We start from the raw sequence: 21,833 nt of genomic DNA on the forward strand, positions 1-21,833 counted from the left end.
AAAGAGTCAAAACAGTAATATGCTTTTTTTACAGCAGAGGCCACAAGACAACGCAGGCCTTTGAGGATGTAAAAAATCATTTCCTACCTAGAATGATGCACTCAGCAAAACTATGGATTCAGTGCTTTTTAAGCATGCAAGATAAGGAAAACAAATTCTTATTTCGGCATTCAATGGCTGAGCTCCAGTAAGATGGTAGTATATCAAGAAAGAAGGAAATTCTAGAGTAGGGAGAGAAACTTCCATGAAGATCATAGTGAGATCGACAGGATGACAGCTGTGCACAAACGATGGGCCACACTCAGCTGAGAACAGGGCGAAGACCCAGCGGGCTTGCCCTCAAGATGCTGATTAAGTCTTAGCTTAAAGGAGATTATGACAACCATAGAAGACTGGGTAAGTTAGACATAAGTATAACAACCGACTGAACAGTCACTAACTCCCAAGTGAAAAACCTGTTATAGGGCAAAGGAATTGTAGTAAGTCAGTATAATCAATACTGAGATTTGAAACTGTTTTTAAGATGATACTGTAAATACAACACTGCTCCAAACAAAATTATAATAGTGCAATTATTTTCGATGATTATAGGAATGAGAAAGGTGGTGTACAAAAAGCATGAGGAAAGAAATGGAGGTTTGCAAGTTTTCCATTGATGAGTGGTCAAGAGAAACAAGAAGAAGGTGAAAAGACTACTATTAAATTCTTTAAACTGTGGTTAGTACCAGGCAAGCACTCAGGAGGTCAGCTAGTGAGATTATTTCAAAACCCCAAACCCAAACCCAAACCCAAACCAAACCAAATAAAATGTGCCCATGCTAAGTCTGATTTTGAAACAAAACTAACAGGTTAAATATTTCAATTGTACAATTAAAAATATATTAAACACTTACTTCAATACCATCAAATTCAAATTTTATAACAGGTACAAAAGCATCTTCTACAGCCTATAAAAGAGGAAGACAAAAAAACAAAAAACACACACGGGTTAGCCTTTTATTTAGGTCATACAGATTTGTGCCTGCTATTTAACTTATCCTGTTAAGAATATCTGTCAGAAATGCTAAAGCAGAACTGTTGTTATCTTGATATCATATCTGAAGTCTTAACTGAAAATTGATTATTAACAAAAAGTATTAAGTATAAAATGTATGGTCACCCACTCCTGTAGTCCTGGTACTCAGGAGACAGATCAACAGTTCAAGGTCATTGTTAGCTACACAATGAATTTGAGCCTGGAATGCATGAGACTCAAAAGCAGTAGTGTAAAATTTTTAAAAAAATATTTATCAAACAAGTATGGTAGGGGCTGGCTCAGAACTTGACCTGCAGACATGAAACAAGAGTTCAATCCACAGATCCTAACGCAGGGCACAACAGTGCATTAGGGAGGAAGTAGGAGGATCCATTCCTAGGGCTTACTGACCAGTGAAAGTGTACCCTTGTAGATGATCTGGGCCAATAAGAGGCTCTGTCTGACAGAAGGTAGACATGTCTTGAGGATGATACCTAAAATTGTCCTGTGGCCTCCATAAACACACACCCATATGATAACCTCCACACACTTATAAATATACAAAATTATGTTGTTAGAACTGAGGTCAGTGTTTTATAGTTTGCTAGAATGGAAATGTTACTTGTCAATGAAGGGCTAGATATACACATAGTTATTAACTGAGCCTCACACATATCACCCACAATTGGATATACATCAATCACTTATCAAATATTACAGTAAGTTGTCTGATCCTTGAAACTAGCTTATGTTATCACCAATTCTCTACTTTTATAGATGGAAAACCAAGCTCAGACAGATCGCTGCTTGACTGAGATCTCAGAGCTACAGGTGTGTCTACAGAGCTATAAAGTCCATGTTCCTGATGCTTATGCATGATATTAGCAAGATACAGCAACTCGGAGATAAGTCATTAATTCTAAGTCCTTGCTTTTATAGCTGTTTCTATGTTCAAAATATGAGATGTCAAAAGATACTTACTCTTAAGTTTCTAATGCCATCTTGATGTTTCAATTTTTCAAAAAAGGACTGAAAAAAATCTGATCTCTCTACATGTCTTGGGGCAACACAAAGTGCATCAATATCAGCTCCTAAAAAAATAAAATTATTTCTTAAGAATGATAAATTATATTTTCATTAAAGTTTACATAAACATAAATGCAGAACTAGGTATGAAAGATGAGTATAAGACAGTGTTTATTAACAGTAGTAAGATATGGGAACTATGTTCAGTACTCGCTAATTGTAAACAAGTAAAACAGTTTCCTAAAAATTCTTATCACTAGAACATAACTAAAAAGCAATTACCTTTGGTGTGTACTCCAAGCCTGTAAGATCCAAATGTGAAAATTTTACCACCAACAGTAGCCACAACAGAAGGTGGGAGATTCTAAAATAAAGCAAAAGGCATTCAATCATTTAAGTTACTTTGCATAAAGAACATGTACAAGTTTCCAGTCTTTTACTGCACAACTGATACACTGTACATTTGCCAATCCTGTTGAAGAGATGTGTAAAAGCACTTTAAGGCCCCTTTAAGGAACTCAACTATCAAATTAATGAACTGCAGCTCTTTCCAGTAAAAGTCTCAGCCAATCCCCGTCTTCTCTTTAGTTTTTGTTACATGCTTTTTAGCCTTCTTCAGAGTGAGGTCATTCTTGATGGGAGCATTTTATAAGAACAAATGGAAAGATTTCACTTTTATTTCTTTAATTGTATCATAATTAAAAAGTTACTTCTACCTCTTTCCAGGGCCAATTCCAAGTGCTTACTAGATATTTCTTCTTCTTCTTCTTCTTCTTTTTTTTTTTTTTTTTTTGGTTTTTCGAGACAGGGTTTCTCTGTACAGCCCTGGCTGTCCTGGAACTCACTTTGTAGACCAGGCTGGCCTCGAACTCAGAGATCCACCTGCCTCTGCCTCCCAAGTGCTGGGATTAAAGGCGTGCGCCACCATGCCTGGCTTAGATATTTCTTCTTTTATTCTGATTTATTTAATACCCATGCTTTAAACATTCTTCTATGGTAAAAACCAGATAGCCCTTCTAATTCATTATTTCTGTTCTCTAAAGGCATTACTGTCCCAATGTATCATCATTATCCCTTTATGGGTGAATTTTCTGTATTTGAGACAGGCTTCCCAGTAGCCCAGAATGGCTTCGTGCAAACTTCTAACATTCCAGTCTTTACTTCCCAAGTGCTGGGATCACAGGCCAGCATTACCATAGTCAGTATCATTTATACATTTTTAGTTTACATTCCTCACAGATGTTGCTTCTCTTCTCAATTCCTATTCCCCTTATTCTCAAGTTTATAAGAGTTATTATCCTAAACTACACACTTGCCCCTCGCCTTCTCTTACTGTTGTAAATACTCACCTATTCTATTTTATGAGCCACCTGCATAAAGCCAACCACCAGTGCATTTTTCTCCTCAACCACTGAAGTATCAATTCTTGGGCTTGCTACTAAAAATCTCCACAATGTGCTCCTATAGTCTTCCTTTCCTCATGTTTAAACTGCCAACTTATTTCATGACCTAACCTCCTTCCCACATCACTTGTCATTGTCTTTCTCTTGAATGCTCACTTTCTTATCCCATCAGTACCTTAATACTATCCACTTTTTTCTTTATTCATTATTTTATTTTATTTTACTCAAATGTATGTATGTCTGTTAGACATGTATGTGCCTGGTCCCTGTGGAGGTCAGCAGATCAGCTCCCCTGAAAGAGGAGTTATAGGCAGGTGGCTGTGAGCCACTGTATGGGTGCTGGGAATTGAACTGGGGTCCTCTGCAAGAGCAGCTAGTGTTCTTAACAACCCATCTTTCAAAGTTCATTTTAAGTTTCATTTCCTTCTACAAAGCATTCCCTGATTATCTTCAACTCTATAATAAGCTTCTTCTTTTGTGTTCCTTTGCCATTAAACTGTAAAGTTATTTTACACTACATTTACTTGTTGTGTGTAAGTGGGTATAGTGTGTGTGTTCTTGTGTGAGTAATGAAGGTCAGAGGTCAAGTCAAGTGTCTTTGTTGATCACTCTTCACTTGTTCCTTTTTTTGGACAGGATCTCTCACTGACCCTGTAGCTGAGGTTAAGGAGTATGGTGCCATAATCTATCAACCTACCTACCTACCTACCTACCTACCTACCTACCTACCTACCTACCTATTCTATCTGTCTACCTACCTATCTAGCTATTTTCTTTGTTTGCTTTTATTTGAGATAAGGTTCTCTGTATCCTGGCTATCCTCAGTAGCTTTATAGACCAGGCCAACCTTGAAATTATAGAGCTTCACCTACTTCTGCCTCCTGAGTCCTGGGACTGACGGCATGCACACCATACCCAGCCTTACCTATTTATTTTTAATCAGGTTCTGGGGATTTGAATTCAGGCCCTTATGCTAGTGTGGCAATCACTCTATCAACCGAGCTCTCTTTCTAGAGATACCTTTCTAATATATAACTCTCAGCTTGTCAACCATACTTAAACTGGTCAGAGGTGAGAACTGGATCTGCTACTCTTCTTTTATCTCCCCAGCCACAGTTCTGGTGACTAACCTGAAGAAAATGACCTGCACAACAAGACACAGTCACTCCTCTGGTTAATGCATAGTAATGTTTCAAGAATCTCAAAATTTTAGCTAGGAAGGAGCCAATAAAATTATTAAGACTCACATTAATAAAAAAGATAAATAAGCCAGACCATTAAAAAAATATCACTTTACTTTCTATGTTGAAAAAAAAAATCCTTGCTGGGTGTGATAGTGGTGAATGCTTTTAATCCTATCACTTGAAAGGGTATCAGTCAGAGGCAGATGTCTGTGAGTTTATGGCCAGCATGGTCTACAATAGAGAGTTCTGTAACAGAGTGACATAGTGAGACCCTGCCTTAAAAAAAAAAAGAAAGGGGCTGGTGAGATGGCTCAGTGGTTAAGAGCACCCGACTGCTCTTCTGAAGGTCCAGAGTTCAAATCCCAGCAACCACATGGTGGCTTACAACCATCTGTAACAAGATCTGACTCCCTCTTCTGGAGTGTCTGAAGACAGCTACAGTGTACTTACATATAATAATAAATAAATTTAAAAAAAAAAAAGAAAAAGAAAAAGAAAGTATGATTCCTACATCTTTTATAAGAAGTGGTATTATAGGATACATTATTTTTTATACAACTACAGAATTGAAGATAATTTTATCTGTGAAAAATACTAGAGTATCTCAACAACTATCAAATGATCTTTGACTTAGCTTAAACCCTTTAGTTATCTATTTCCCAAATTAGAATATTTATAAATGACAGTATAATATCGATACAGTAGCTGGTTACTTTATCTACTTGATAGCTGTTATAGTTGAATTTTTGATTACCTCCAGAATCTACTGTATCCAACAACCTTAGCTACTGATATAACCCTTCCTGACAAATCTGAAATGAGCCAGATACCCTTTTGGCAACAAAAGTAAATAACATAAAGACTAAATTAAATTTAATGACTAAAGTCTAAGTCTTTAGTGTCTCATTACCTTATTCTAAGTCAAAAGAACCAACCTTACAAATTCATTGTAACTAAAAAGAGAATTCTAACTGAAAATTCTAACAGAAAATACTGAGATACTTACTTTAAACTGAGCACTGTTAAGGGAAAAGATGAGACTACTGTATGAACAAACAAAACTGCTTACTGCTTAAACTGTAAGATTTAGGGCCACTTGGTGAATGGACAAATAAATGGATGGTTCACTATGAGTAGTGTTTCGTCAAGGTTCCATGCTAACAGGCTTGGTTCTAGGATGGCAGTATGGACTGTAAGAGGCTAGGTGGCTGGGACTAGGATGTGGAGGATCTTAGGTCACAGAGGCGTGTCCTCAAAGGGGGTGCTGCTGGATTCACTGGTTATTTCCTAGGTGGAGTGTGACACTTGCTCTGACCCTCACTCCACTCCTGTCACAGCGCTCTGTTGCCCCTGCCTCCCACTACCACCCCAGCTTGGAGCTGTCTGAACTTGGACCTGAACCTCCAATGCTGTTTGCTAGCTTAATCTTTTCTTCCTAAGTAGTCCATCTCAGGAATCAGTTATAGGGATAAGAAGCTGACTAATAAAAAGTTTTACCACCTAGTTGAACATGCCCAACCTCATCCTAGTACACTCAGTAAAATACTCATGCAACAACAAAGAAAACTCATAATCCAAAACCCTCTAAAAAGGCAGAAACTAAGAGAGTTCCATAATTATGAACTAGGACTTGCAAACTATGTCTGAGTAGTAAGTGCAACTAAGAGATTTCCACACAGGAAACATAGGTAAATGGCAGTCACCATGACATAGAAAACAGATCCTGGGGGCCATGAGGCGCTGGAGAACAGGAACCCGATCTCATCCAAGCCTCTTCGTATTGTACTCAAAAACAAGCCCAGTGCTGTCAGATGGAATACATTGTAAATCTAAAGTCTGGCTTCTTAAGTAAAATCTCCTGAACCTGGAAACTCTGGTCTAGTACATAGGAGTCAAATTAGACATTTTTATAGACTTGTCACTACAATTGGCTATCTCTGGGTTAGAACCTCATTTACTTAGAAATCCAGTTGTCTGGATCACTCTATTCCCAAGTATGCCAGAGAGCCTGTTTTTGTTATTACTGATGTTCAATTTGGAAGCCAGTAGTTAACCTATTGTAAACCAAAATGGAGAGCTACAAAATTATAATACCTATTTAAAATGAAATGTTTCTATAAAGATTTGATATAATTGTTAAGATATGATAGTCAAAATTAATGGATTGAACTTGTATTTCATTTGCCCACAACCTGGCACACACTACTATTCTGCAAAAAGACAAAGGAAAAGAAAACTGCCCTTTGCAAGCAAGGCAAAAAGCATCCTTCTAAAGATACAAAAGTAGACAGTCATATACCATATAAGGTTATATTATTTAGAAATGCGGGGTCTTTTTTTAAAGTATTTCAGATAACTTGACTCTTACATATCATTGCTAGGATGATACTGAAATAAAAACAGTGAATGAATTCTATGCAGTTTCAATCTTACCTTACTTTCACTGATGTCAGAAATCCATTCTTTTACTAAATTGTTCAATTTACCAAGAACAACCAGCCTATAATAAAAGATGAGAACTTTAAACTTTTAAACAACATTAAAGAAATAAACACACAGGTAGAAACTTGATGTTGATGCTCTGTTAAATTCATATCATATATATGTTCATGCTATCACATCTGTTGATACCTCATACATCTAAAAGATCTAAGAGTGCCAGACATGATAAATGTGATAATAGATTGGTCTTTGAATTGTCTTCAAATATTAAAAAATCTAATATAAATCACTAAGTTACCTTCAATCAGGCTACAGAGGCAAACTGAATTGTCAAGTCCGCTTTACAACAGAATTACATCAACTCATTGTGATACTAGAGACTAGATTCTCTCTCACTGGTACTCTCACTGGTACTGGGGTTATATATAATTAAAATAGGTAAGTTAATTACTGGCTAATTTTTATGAAATAGTACTTAACTAATGCAGTTTGATATTATTAAACTTAAAACCAATGGCATAAACACATTAAAAAAGAACAATAGAGAGAGAGATGCGTTTAGGCATCCTATAAACGAGAAACTATCTCCTGATTCTTCCAAACTTGCCTGTCTCAGTCTTCCCCAGAAAATGGAATTCCATTCAGTAAGATGCAGGTACTGAAAATCTTGGACTCCTCTTTGGAAACTGCTTCTATTTGTCCTAAAAGAACCCTACCTTTAACACATCTAGACTACACTATTATTTCCACTGCCATCCTCAGGTTTCAGGTATCATTACTTCCAACCTGGGCTGTTATAATGACCTTTTAATTCCTTCCGCTCTTGTCCTCTGACCCCTCTTCCCTTCTACACTATTCCCAACACAATGACCAGAATAACTGCTAAAACACGAGTCAGATCATGCCAATCTCCTTCTCAAAACCCTAATGAGTTCAATTTCCACAATCTTATAGTGCCTTACAAGGTGCCCTTGTCCTAAGCTTCTTCCTACCCCTCAAATATACCAACTACACACTCACCCTAGACTTTCTGCCCAGAGCACACTTCCTTCAAACATACACATGCCCCCTTCCTTTCAATGAGGTCTTCTCTAAAGACTTCTACCCTCAGGCGGGGCATGGTGGCCCACGCCTTTAATCCCAGCACTTGGGAGGCAGAGGCAGGCAGATTTCTGAGTTCGAGGCCAGCCTGGTCTACAAAGTGAGTTCCAGGACAGCCAGGGCTACACAGAGAAACCCTGTCTCGAAAAACCAAAAAAAAAAAAAAAAAAGACTTCTACCCTCAAACTTATTTTTCCCACTAGTACTCAGTCATGCTTAACATTGTACTTATTTGACAGTTAAGTCTTCTTTTTTAATCCATATTAAAATTTTAAGTTCCAAGAGAACTAAGATTTTCCTTTTTGGGGAGCATTTTTATGGCAGTGATCACTGGGTATTCAATATGTATGAGTTAATGATTAAATAGTAGACTGTAAAAGTATTTTATAGTTTCAATGATATACCTGTGGTTCAATTCTTCCTCATCTTCAAATACTCCAAATGGCTTCATGGCATCAATTAACTTCTGTGTATAAATATGATCAATTTCTTTAGGACATGCCAAACTAATTGGAGAGGTAATTCCATAATGCTTCTGTTGACGCTGGCTGTCCAGCATAGTGTTTCTGTTCAAGAAAAAGAAATGATGAAAAAATTTTAAGTCTCATTTCATATGGACACATTGAACCTCTTAAGTTATTTGAGCCACTTAAAAGTTTGAGGAACATTACCAAGGAAGTCATTTTTAAAAAGAGAAAGAAAAAGAAAAGGAAAGGCGGGTATTCTGTCTTTATGAAGTGTTTTTCATACAGCTTCCAGCTTCCATGGTCAGGATGTCTTTTCAAGCCCAAAGCAGTATGTGTTGGAATCAAGACAATTGTATCAACACCACTCAGTTCAACTGCAAAGACCCTGAATGGGCTTTATGCCAGGGCTCCCTCTACTATTCCCTGCAGGCTGAGTCAAATACTATCTAGGTTATAGAATCTTTGAAAAGAAGTCAAACACTTGAAAGACACTGTTAGTAAAACAATGGTCTTCCTATAAGTAAGGGAACAAAACATCCATCAAATGGTCCTCAGAACATGATCTAGCCTTAAAAAGAAACCTCAACCAGTCCCTGGAGAAACTTACATTCACAAACATCTTTTCCTGGAACCTGAGTTTACATTTCTAACACTTTGTGACTGTACTTAGTATTCTTCATTTTAGATTGGAACTCATATCATTTTCACACTGAATAATTATCAAATTCTTTACATTAAACAGCAAATTTTGAAGGGCTCAAATGACCCTTAATTGCCCTTAACTAGTATAAAATTACAATCTTCAATAAAGCACCACAGAATTCTGACTACATCTATAACTAAAAGATATGGGGTACATTTTGTTGCAAAAGAAAAAATGAGTATATACTCTCAACCTAACCACCTTTCTTCATATTTGCATAAAGAACTATTCATAACAGTAAGAATATAATCTCAAAAGGCAGTCTTTTAATGAGTAAATTAGCTCTTTAAAAAAAAAATAACAGAGGAAGAAAGGAGGGAGGTTAAATGGGACAGACATAGGCCCATGCCTCTATTCCCTTCATTCAGAAGGCTGAAGTAGAAGAATCTACATTCAAAGCCTGAGCTACATAGCAATACCTTCTCACCAAAGAAAGGTATAACTGGACACTAGGACTTCTTTCTTTCTTCTTGAAACAGGGTCTTACTATATAACTCTGTCTTGGAACTTACCAGACTTGAACTCAGAGATCAGCCTGCCTCTGCCTCATGGGGTTTGGATTAAAGGTCTGTGTTATGCCTGGCTCTATAATTAATTCTAAGCACAGTAGGGCAACTGTGATAAATACTAATTAATTACAGTATACATATTTATATAAGTAATCAGTAAATGTGATGGACAAGCCAATTGCTTTAAACTAGTCACTGTACAAATTATGTGCAAGTTTATCAATTTAAAATGTAAACACCACAAAAATACAACTGTAGTTAATTCTTTTTGCATTTTAAATGCTTAAAAATTGCCTTGAGGTTGGAGATGTACCTCAGTGACAGACTGTTTCATGTGTAGTGCCCTGAGTTCCATCTCTGAACCAAAAACCGAACTAACAAAACAGCAGTGACTTGTAAGTCCACAAACTAAAACATGTTTTTCAGCTGGAGGTTTTACAGGATGGGGAGAAAGAAAGGACAATAGAGAAGATAAGATAGCTTAGCCAGGTTTGGTGGCACAAGTCAAGTGGTAGAGGCAGAAGCAAGCTCATGGCCATGTGAAACCTCATCTCAACAAACAGCCTATATACCTTTGAAATGACTTAATGAAATATAAGGGAGTATTTTAAAAAACCCAACTCTAATTTCTCTCCCATTTTTATCTTGCTGTAGAACAAACAAAACTTCAATTAATTATTTCAAGTTCTATCTATCTATCTGTCTGTCTGTCTGTCTGTCTATGAGAGATAAGGTTGTCTGAGCAAGATTAGTGTGTGATTAATACATGGCACAGACAGATTTTCATAAAATCAAACCAAACAGGAACTCTAAGAAGTAGGTCTCAAAAAGTGTTATGAATTTCACTTACAAGGAAAAAAAAAAAAAACCTTACAGAAATGTTACTGAAGGTACAAAGATAGGTAAATAGAATTCTCACTGACATTCTATAAAAAACTTTTAAATAGCTCAAAATAGTCACTAAAAGTACTACACTGGGCTATGTTTATAAACGGAATACATTAGTTAATAAAAAATAACTAATAATGAAAATATTAACATAGCAAAAGGTCAGAGAGATCATGTTCTAAAGAACCAGTCTACAGAGTAGTAACTGATAATAAATACCCTATAAACAGTTTAAAACAGGTACACAGTTTTTATGGATACAGGGATAGGTACTATCAACATTAAAAATGCAGTAACAAGAAACACCAAACTCAGTGCTCTGGGGCCTTGGAAGAGCGTCGTGAATGCAATCAGAGAAAGGATAGGCGAGTCTTCAGATGTATTGGAATGCTCGACTTCTTTTCAAGAAAGAAAGGTTAAAGAGCTAAGAACACACCCCATGTTAGTCTTAGGGAAAAATGGGTGGTGGCTACACAAATGGTGTTTTGTATTTCTGTGCATTTTTCTGTACGTTGAAATTATTTCCGGATAAAGTGAAAGGTAAGAAATTCTAATAAATTCTTGACAAGTACAGAAACTGCTTCCGACTTATCAAAGTGTGAGCAGGGGATAGATACAGCCCGGTAGATATTGTGGGTCGGTGGGAAGGAACGGGGTAGAGGGTTTAGCCTTTCTCATGGAGCAACCGCAAACCTAGGGGCTCCGCTAGGTCAGTCCCTCTCCGAAAGACCTGAAAGATAGCGGGTCCGGCCGGGAGGAGGGGAGGCAGGGGGATGGTATTTGCGCCAATGCAGACAGAATAGACGGGCTCAGACACGGCTGGGGCAGGAGAGTGACCGACCGTTTTTTCTCCTCAGCCACACGCGCCTTTCCCCCTCATCCTGGTCTGGGGGCGTCCTCAGAGGCGGGCGGCGGGGGGCTGACGGCGACTCCCGAATCCCCGCCGGGCGGCCAGGTGAGTCCCGGGTAGGGGAGATGCCCTTGCGGAGTGGAGGGCAGCGGAAAGCAGAGGTCCCGGCCGGCTGCGCAGGGTGCCAGGCGCAGGGGCTGGAAGCCGGGGCTGCCCACCTCAGCGCACCTCTCTCCACCTCGCCCTCAACCGCCGCCCCCACTTACGCAGACATCTCTTTCATCGCTTCCTGCGTCTCTCTCCAGCGAGTGTCTTTCGCTTTGGGGTCCTGTTCTTGCCCTCTCTTCCTTCCTCTGTCCAATTCCCTTCGCTCGCTTGTAGCTCGCTCACTTCCCCACTCTCTACAGCCGAGGCATTCAACCGAGTAGTGAAAACACCACAAAACCGGCTCTATTTATGACAATACAGCGCGGCCACCGCCAATATGGCGCTACTTCCCAGGCTGCCTCTCGCCTTCCGCGGCTCCGCCCTGCAGCCCTGGGCCCGCCCTCGGGCACACCCCCACCCAGCCTTGAGTTCCCGGGACCCGCCCACCTCAGCGGACTTGCAGCAAAAGCATCTGTCAGAGTGTCAGGTCTCCCTGGTCTGTGGGATTGTCAATTCAGGCAAACCTCTGGGAAGGTTATTTGTCAATTTCCCCTTGTTTCTGCAATAAAAGCATCTAGAAAAAAAACCACCGCTTTCCCTAACACCATTTTAACTCTTCCGTTATCCCACATCTTAAAGTCATAGACTTAATAAGTACACATTGAGAAGATTTTTGTCACCGAGGGTCACACCCAAGAAGGTGCGACTTTAACACAACCAATCCAGGGAAGAAAGCTTATAAATAAATCAGCTTAACTTGTATTCTTTTCCCTCGGAGTACCACCTCCAAGTCCCAATTTATGACTTTGTGGCATTTAGCTGAGATGTTGAACATAATTGCTACTAGTTAGCCGTAAGATAAACCCAAGGATTTCCACCGCTCTGCCCCCAAACCTCACATTTTCAAATAGTGAAAATCATGTTCTGTGTGATTATGACGGTGAAAATGAGGGAGAAAATGACCAATGTTTAAATGTTAAAGGATAAAAGTAATTTCAAACCCTGTCTTTTTCTCCCAAGAGTCAAGCACGGTTGTTTGGGGAATGAGACTCAGTCACGGGAAAGGAGGTTACTTTCTGAATTATTCATTTATTCACTCAAAGTATTTATTGAAAATCTGGTCTGTCAGTTTGTTTATGCTCCATGTTTGATGCATAAAAGCAGGTCTGTGGTTTGACCTGAGCAAGTTCAGAGTTTTCCCATCAAAAGGTGGAGAAAAACTTCAAATATGAGTGATATTCTGCTGCTGCAGAAGTATGTATTACACACTGTAGGAACTAGATTCGTATCCTCAAGAGTTTATTGCGAGTGGATGAGAAAATATATATATACACTATTTAAATACAGATGGGGTCCAGTTGTCATTGGGGGACCAAAAGAGGACCATCTAAACATGGAGGAAAGTCACTAATAGCTTCCTAAAAGAGAGGATTCTGTATATTAGCAGGATTTGGGAGTACAGATTTTGGTAGGTTATGAGAAGACAAAATGGAGCTCAGGAGGTCGCTAGACTGGGATTTGATTCGAAGCAGACCCACCTTTGTTATTTGCTAGCTTTGTGACTTCTAGAACTTTAAAATAAAGTTTACGTTAACCTTGAACTTTTTCTTTAAGAAAAAAATGTAAAGTACACTTACTTTAGCCTGCAGGGAGTCAGAGGATGACTTCTAGAGTCTGTTCTGTTCTCCCTTTTCACCATTTCAGTCGCTGGGATCAAAATTGATTCCTCAGACTTGGCAGCAAACAGCTTTATCCACTGAGCCTTATTCACAGTCCCAATTTTAAACGTTAAAAATACTTTGATATGCGTATCTAATAAGAACACTTTGCTACACAACCATAATATTACTGTGCTCAGGCACCGTTGCCCTAGTATCAGGAGGAGGAGTGACACCCCAGCCTTGCAATTCTTAAAAGCCTCTTAGCTTACTTTCGCTCAACTTCGTTCTTCATTGTGAATTTTGGAGGACGCTTTACAGCATCTTCTGCCTTCATCCAGTCTATTGTCTCCTCAAAGAGGAAAGATTGCCTTCTGTGGTTCAGTTTTATTCACTCAGCACTGAATTTTAGCATACGTCTCTGGTTTCTAATGTAAAGTTCTTGTTGCTGGTAGAGTTGTAGTCAATTTTCCAGATCCACCAGCTATATCTTCAGATTCAACCAACCTTGTATTTTAATTATTCAAGATAAAATTCTATCCACACTGAAGATGTACATATCTTTTTCTTGTGATTCTCAAAACTACTTTTTTTTTTTAAAGACACGTCTTACTCTGTAGCTCAGAACTCAGTATGTAAACCAGACTGACCTTGAACTCACAGAGATGTGTCTGTCTTTGCTTTCTAAGTTTTTTTTTGGCATTACTCTCTATTTACATAGCATTTTAAATTGCATTAAGCTTTATAATTAATCTATAGATAGTTTAAAGTATGTGAGATGATGTTTGTAGGTTATATGCAAATATGGTGCCATTTTATAGAGGGAACTTGAACACCTCTTAGTGTTAGTGTTGGAACCAGTAAGAGGCTCTCAGACTAGCTCCTTAATACCAAGGGATGGCTGTATTCACACAATTTGCCACTTTTTAAAACGTCAAGTTGGTCCAGAGGAAGGAGGACAGGAGTCTATTTACTTTCCTGAACCTAGGATATATGAAACTAGGAACATAATTTGAACAATTGAAGAGCCTATCATGTTTTGCCTTTTATAATTATTTTTACCTTCATTTATGTGTATCCATGTGTGTCTGTGTGAGGATATATGCACGTGCAGGAGCCCATGGAGGCCAGCAGAGAACATAGGACACCCTGAAGTTTCAGGGGGATGTGAACTGCCTGATGTAGAAGCTAGGAATTCCTCTCTGATCAGTCCATGCTTTAAAACACTGAGCCATCTCTCTCTAGCCCACATTAATTAAAAAAAATACATCTATAGAAAATAATGCAAATATGAAAAATTAAATGAAAAATTATTTATTATTTGTGGGTGTCCATGTGTTGTGGTAAGAAGATACCTTTTGTCTCCTGCCAACTTTGTATGGATTCCAGGAATAGAACTCAAGTCAAACACTTTTACCTGTTATGTCATCTTGGCAGCCCTCAAAAGTCTGTTGTTTAAAAGATTTCCAATGTCAAACCTCTGGGTTTTCCTGGTCTGTTATTATGTGGTAAGGCTCAAGGCATCTCTGAATAATATTTTTTAATTAAAAAAAAACTTGCTAGCATTTAGGCATAATGGTGCATGCCTATAATTCCAGCACTTAGGAGGAAGAGGCAGGAGGACCAGGAGTTCTATATCTTCCTTGTTTCCATTGTATTTAAGGCTAGATCAGAATACATGAAACTTTTTAAAGGAAAACAAAACAAAAACAAAAACAAAAACCAACAAAACAAAACAAAACCTTGTTTCATTATCAGAGGCTTTGTTCTGTATGTTGAGATGTGAGATGCACCAAACCAAGCAAGGTAGCAATCATTTCCCCCAGAACTCAGGGGATTAACATAAACTCAGAGGACAGGGAGGTAGAAGTCTTGCTTCTTCCCAAATGGAAGTCAAGATTTCTTATGGGATTCACCTGTTTCTGAAACTGTTTCATAATAGACACTGGCTGTGCAGCCTGGGCTCCACAATTCTAAGCAAACTCACTACCTCTGATCAACTTCTTTCTCAGCAGGCCAGAAAGCTAGGTACAGGACACAGCACTTGGTTTACAATCATGTTAATTTTGCTTTTTGTTTGTCTTTAGCAGTTGGAGATTAATGAGTAAAAAAGGATTTAAAATATCAACCAGCTTTTTTCTGAACACTTGACTGCATTGTCTATGGCAGTTTCAACATTCTGACTTCCTGAGCCAATCAGGTATACAGTTGCTTTTTCTAATATAACGTATATTAGAAAGATAAGCCTCCAACGAACTTCAGCTACCACAATGGATCCCACAAAAGCTACTGTGAAAATATACCTTTGTCAGACTTTACATATTTTAGTTGACATTTTGAATAAATCAGACATTTCTAATGTGTTTTACAAAGACTACTGCCATGCGCACTTGGGTGTGGCTTAAGCATCTGAGACTCAAACTTTGCCCTCAGTGACCACTAACTCCAACAAGGCCAATGCCAACTCCGACAAGACCACACCTCCTAATACTGCCACTCCCTGTGAGTCTATGGTGGCCATTTCCTTTTAAACCATCACATACAGGACATGATCTGAGATGCTCTTTATTATTTGACTTTATCATATGGCACCAGAGTGTATTAATACTAACTAAAAGGCTCAATATCACTAGATAACATAAAAGTAAGACACTTTTGAGAGAAGCCAATTGCAGCCAAATAGAGTGGAGCCTCATCAGAGACTGAGTGGAACTGCCCAGCTGGGCAGTATAGAGGAATTTTAATCCAGCAACATGGCTACTCTGGCAAGGGATAACATCCAAAGCTCTTGCTCTGTGTGAACTGGATGGAATTCTGACACAACCTTAGTACATACCTTTAATACTCTGGCTGGAATATTGACAACCCCCTTAGCACATAGCCTGAATCCCTGTGGCTGGAATACAGACACGCCTTTAGCACACACCTTTAACCCCAAACACTGACATCTAACTGAGGGGCAGACAAAGTGACAAATTGGAGAAAGATTTGACAGAATGAGTCAGCGATAGCATATGCCCTGCTCTCATGAGGACACACAGGAAAGAGAGGCTACTTAAGAGTAGAGCAGGGAGAAGTGGAGTTGAGTTCAGCTGAGTTCATGTAGGTCTGTTCAGTTTGTAGTCAGTGCAGTTCAGTTTGTGGCATTCAGAGGCAGGTTTTCTAAGCAGAGCAACTCAGTCAAAAGCCAAGAGAAACCAATTTGAATCTGTCAGGTTGGAAAGGAGTTTGAGCCAGAACAGCTGGGTTGAATCAACCAGCCAGAATTCAGAAAGAGCTAGAAAAAGTAAGTTTTATTCAGCAGTAAATCTAGAAGGTTGAAAAACTCTAGGCCTAGGTTAGCAGATGGAGACTGGAAGCTGAAACCTCCAAGATGTGGCCTGGCAGAGGATCAGATTGTACAGAGCCCAGAAGCTTCCAGGCCGAGGCCGAGGGATAGTAAGACCAGAGAAAGAAGCACTAGGGAGGAGCACTGCCCGGAGCACTGCCCAAGCTGTGCATTTGCACAGGTGGAGTACAGCTCTCGTCTCACCCCTTCTTCTGAGGAAGTAAAAGCCGCATTTACAGGGTAGCTCTGGAATTAATTATCGACTCACAGGAAAAAGAGGAATGGAGAAATTCTTGTGTTTTAGACTTCTCACTGTTGGGGTGATCTGTTTTGTCGTCATTGTGTCTGGAAAAGGAACAAGGAGCTGGAGAGCAGAAATGGCTGCTACCCGGGCCACAGAGCTGAAAATATTTCTCACAGAGAGTTACTAGGACTTATTCATAAATTAAGACTACTCCTCTAGCAGTTATACATGACTAAACAATGTTTATCCAAGAGGTTCAAGATTGGATCAATATTGAAGAGTTTGTAAATATAATTAGCATCTGTGTGGAATAAAAGTAGGCTCAGAAGAGGAGGTGTACAGTATGACTGATAGGCAGCCACGATACTGAAAACAGCCAGTATCCAGGGACAAAAATATTTTTCATTAAAATTTATTCTAAAAAATCTACAGAGAATATATTAAATAGTAAATTATAAAAATCTTCCTTCATAAAGCTGGTGATGAGACAAGGATATCCACTATTGCTATGAGTATTTAATTCCCTTCCAGCACAGACAAGAGACAGGGAAACAAAACAAAGTGTATAAGGCATGAAACAGAAAAACATAAAAAGTAAAGATTTTAAAATAATTAAGATGCTTAAACAATAACTAAAATAACAATTAAAACATCGCCGGATGTGGGGGCACACGCCTTTAATCCCAGGACTTGGGAGGCAGAGGCAGGCGGATTTCTGAGTTCGAGGCCAGCCTGGTCTACAGTGTGAGTTCCAGAACAGCCAGGGCTACACAGAGAAACCCTGCCTCGAAAAACAAAAAAAAACAAAAAAAACAAAAAAAAAAAAAAAAATTAAAACATTTAGCCTGCCATGTTAATTTGTTGTAATCAATTTAATTTCTACATAGTATTAATACCCAAAAATGAAACTTAAAACATACTACTAAGTTTGATAAGAAAAACTATCACTAATATGGCATTAAAGAACCTCCACTAGGCACAGTGCCTCTGTATTAGTCAGAGGTCTCTAAAGAAACAGAAAGAATAAAATGGAAATGTAATAAATGGAGATTTATTATATCGACTTACAAGATGCTATCTTGGAAGTCCAATGGTGTCTGTCTCACACTGGAGAGGCCAAGATTCTGGTACAGTTCACAGGGCTGGATGTACCAGCCATCCAGATCTGGTACTCAAGACCTAGGGTGTTTGGAGAGCCAGTCTTTAGACTCCATTGGAATCCTGGAGAAGTTGCTTCTAATATCTGTAAAGGGAGAGAGCAAGGAGGCAAAGTGTGAAGTTTGCTGCTTCTTTTATCTGCACCACTGTGAGAAGCACTGCCCACATTTAGGGTGGGCCTTTCATCTTCAAATAATTGGATAAGGAAATCCCTCACAGGAGTGGCTACTAGCTTGTGTTTTAGTTTTTAGTGGATGTGATCAAGTTGACAACCAAGATGAGCCACTACAGCACTTCATGCCTGTAATCCCCATGCTAGTTCACAACAAATTTCAGGCCTAGCCTGGAATATAGAATCAGACCTTGTCTTAAAGAGCAAAACCAAACAACCTCAGAACATATCAAAGACAAATAAATAGCTTTGTAGTTGAGAAGCCTGGAAGATCCTACCTCTTTAATTAAATTATTAAAATTTACATTACTAGCCTAATATAGTGGCATATACCTTATAATCCAACCATTCAAGAGGCTGAGACAGAGGCACTGAGAATTGGAAGCTAGGCTATATAGCAAGATCCTTTCTTTAAGAAATAGTTGGCCTTAAGTGTAAAAGGAAAAGTTGACATTATCTGTTTTATGATATCATGCACCAAGAAACACATAATGTCACTTCTGTGGGTTTCTTCATTCTGAAAATGCACAACCTAGATTTAAGTATAAGAGAATATAAGATTAGTACATTGAGGATATTCTTTTTCATAACTGACTCCATTTTTAAGAAATGCCAAGACAAGACTAAAGAACTATTTAGATTGAAGAAGACCAAATGGATATGATCTGGAATAATATGAAATATATTTGGCATTTCTATTGTGTCTACCATAGAACTCCTAAAATATTCCAAATTTTCCTTAGTGGTAGGCATATCTTTTGTTAGTAATGACCTTCACCATAGCTGGGTTGAACCACCTTCATCTAGTTGTTCATTTGTATCTATTATATTAGTTAGGGTTTTCTAGTTTTCTAATGCTGCAACCCTTTAATACAGTTCCTCATGTTGTGGTGAACTACAATCATAAAATTATTTTTGTTGCTACTTCATGACTGCAATTTTGCTACTGAGCAGTGTCGCAGTTCCTAAGACCACCAGAAATAAGAGCTTTCTCCAAATCACAGATGAGAACTGCTACTCTAGAGTAACAGAACTTGTGAAATGAATCTCTCTCTCTCTCTCTCTCTATATATATATATATATATATATATATATGAACAGAAAGTCCCAGGATCCAAAAGTTTCTCAGTCCATGAGGCTGAATGTATACACGAAAATCTCAAACAGGTAGGCTCTAATGCCAGCAAAGGAATGGACTTGCTGACAAGGCAAGAGCAAGCAGGCAAAATGCAAAACCTTTCTTCTTTCATGTCTTTATATAGGCTTCCAAGAGAAAGTGTGGCTCACATTAGATCTAAATTAAGAGTATGTGTTGTGTGTTCCTGCCTCAAGATCTGGATTAAAGGCTTGTCTTCCTACCTCAAAGATCCAGTTTAGAAGTAGATCTCCCTTCAAACTAAGCAGAAAACCCTCACAGATGTGCCCTCCACTTTTGGGTTTTAGTTCATTCCAATTGTAGTCAAATTGACAACCAAGAATAGCCATTACATGTATTTAATATTATTTATAATAAACTGGTAAATGTAAGTCCTAAGTTCTGTGATGGTACCCTACCAATTCAACTAAAACCCAAGGAGGAAGCTGCAGGAACCTGTTTGTTTCTGGTTAGTTGGAACCACTGGGTGTCCTGGACTTGGGATTGGCATCTGTAGGACTGATTCCTCAACCTGTAAGATCTGATTGTGTCCAGACAGCATCTGAGTGGCGCCGAGCTGTAGAACATGGTGCTGTGGAGTCTGAATCCCCACACATGTTGGTAGATAGAGCTCACGGGAGGAGTTGTATTGACTGTGAGGCCAGAAGAGACATGGTTTGTGTTAAACTTGTTACAGATTAGTACAACATGGGATTGTGGGTTTTTATATTGGATCCTGAACCAGAAAGGCAAACAAGTAAACGTTTTTCCTGCAGGATGTTTCTGGGGTAAGTGGTGGAATTTTAATGAGGTTGTTATGGTTTAAATATCCATGTCCCCCAAAGGCTCTTGCGTGCAGATGATGTACCTGATTCTTATGGTTCGGAAGTGACATTCTGGAAAATGAACTATTCGGGCTTGAACTCCCTCAGGGATTAACCCAATGAGGGGCTCATAGTTAGACTGATTACTGGGAGGTGGTAGAGCCTATGGGAGCTGAGGCCTCACTGGAGGAAATAAGTTCCTGTGGGCATGCCTGGAGAGATTTTATCTTTCCTCTAACCACACCTTGCTACCTCTTCCTCTCTGCACTCTGGCTGTCCTGAGGTGGACACATTTCCTCTCTTATAACCTCTTTCCACAAGTCCAGAAACAAGAGAACCAAATAACCACACACACTGAAAATACATATTTGTTTCTTCAAGTTGATTTTTCTCAGACATTTTGGAAAGCCTGTAGTTACAGTTTAGATTGAAGTATTCTCCTCTTCAGTGTTTATGTCTTGTTAACTGGGTTCTGGGCTAGTGGCAATATTAAGAAATGATTGAATCATGTGGGTGTTAACTTCATCAATAGGCTATTAAGAAGATGGGAACTGTCTAGGAAAAAAGAGGTCAACACCCAATTAAACACACACCCAAACCAACCATTTCACCACCACAGCCCCAAGCCAGCCATTTCACCACCACACCCTTCAAGCCAGCCATTTCACCACCATACCCCCAAGCCAGCCATTTCACCACCACAGCCCCAGGCCAGCCATTTTACCACCACGAATGTGGTCTGAAGACTGGACACTCATAAATGCCAAAAGGCATACAGAGGTTTTCTCCACAATTTCCCCAAGAATAGACACAACTCCAATAATTTCTCCAGACTAGATACAACTACAAAATAGAATGGATAAAATTACTTCTTAAAAAACTATGGCATAGGCCACAACAACAAAAACCTGTGGTATAGTCATATAATTGAGCCTTAGTAGCAATAAAAAAAATTAATGATTTTTAACTATAGTCAAAAACACAGTTGAATTTCCCAAACAGTCTTGAACAAGATAAAAAGAAAGGAAATATGCTGCATACATTTGCATACACGTCAAAGCCAGAAAACATCAACTCATTTAAAAATTTTTTTGATCCAGGAGGTGATGCTGGTGGTGGAGCATATCTTTAATCCCAGCACTTGGGAGGCATAGACAGGTGGATTTCTAAGTTCTGAGGCCAATGTGGTCTACAGAATGAGTTCCAGGACAGCCAGGGCTACTCAGAGAAACCCTGTCTTGAAAAAAAAAAACCAAATAGATAAGTAAATAAGTAAACAAACAAACAAACATTTTAGTTTTATGTATATGCACGTTTTGCCTGCATGTATGTATCTGCACCACCTGAATGTCCTGGTGTCCTCTAAGAAGAGAAGAAGGTCTCAGATTTCCTGGAATTGGAGTTATGGGTGATTGTGAGCTATCGTGTGGGTAACTGAGATTCAATCCTGGGCCCTCTGTAAGAGCTTCTAGTACTCTTATCCACTAAAAATGTTTTTAATTGAATCATGATAGGTAGAACAAAAGACAAGAATCTTAAATGTTCAGAATTTTACTTATGGACATCTCCCTCTCAGATA

The 21,833-nt window shown here is 38.8% G+C and overlaps 1 protein-coding gene and 1 long non-coding RNA gene across 5 annotated transcripts in view; one reads left to right on the forward strand and one right to left on the reverse strand.

The window, feature by feature from the left end:
* The window catches only part of Papolg (poly(A) polymerase gamma), a 35,149-nt gene extending 23,023 nt beyond the window's left edge, over window positions 1–12,126 (reverse strand). The window contains exons 1-6 of one of the 3 annotated variants that reach the window (XR_380964.4): window positions 11,855–12,125; window positions 8,576–8,737; window positions 7,062–7,128; window positions 2,324–2,405; window positions 1,997–2,106; window positions 894–947 (exon numbers count right to left, since the gene is read on the reverse strand). Coding sequence is in view for 2 of the 3 variants with exons in the window: in NM_172555.2 (NP_766143.2) it covers window positions 894–947; window positions 1,997–2,106; window positions 2,324–2,405; window positions 7,062–7,128; window positions 8,576–8,737; window positions 11,855–11,871 (492 nt within the window). In the remaining variant the exon portion in view is untranslated. Of the gene's footprint in view, window positions 1–893; window positions 948–1,996; window positions 2,107–2,323; window positions 2,406–7,061; window positions 7,129–8,575; window positions 8,738–11,579 lie in introns of all 3 variants that reach the window. The other 2 variants (XM_006514653.4, NM_172555.2) reach the window with 2 other exon arrangements.
* Gm12061 overlaps window positions 11,085–21,833 on the forward strand; it is a 24,763-nt gene continuing 14,014 nt past the window's right edge. The window contains exons 1-3 of one of the 2 annotated variants that reach the window (XR_003949866.1): window positions 11,085–11,278; window positions 11,596–11,693; window positions 15,481–15,593. This is a non-coding gene — a long non-coding RNA (predicted gene 12061). The remainder of the gene's footprint in view (window positions 11,279–11,595; window positions 11,694–15,480; window positions 15,594–21,833) is intronic. The other variant, XR_872317.3, reaches the window with a different exon arrangement.

The sequence above is a fragment of the Mus musculus genome, chromosome 11, assembly GCF_000001635.26.
Source record: "Mus musculus strain C57BL/6J chromosome 11, GRCm38.p6 C57BL/6J".
NCBI classification, from domain to species: Eukaryota; Metazoa; Chordata; class Mammalia; order Rodentia; family Muridae; genus Mus; species Mus musculus.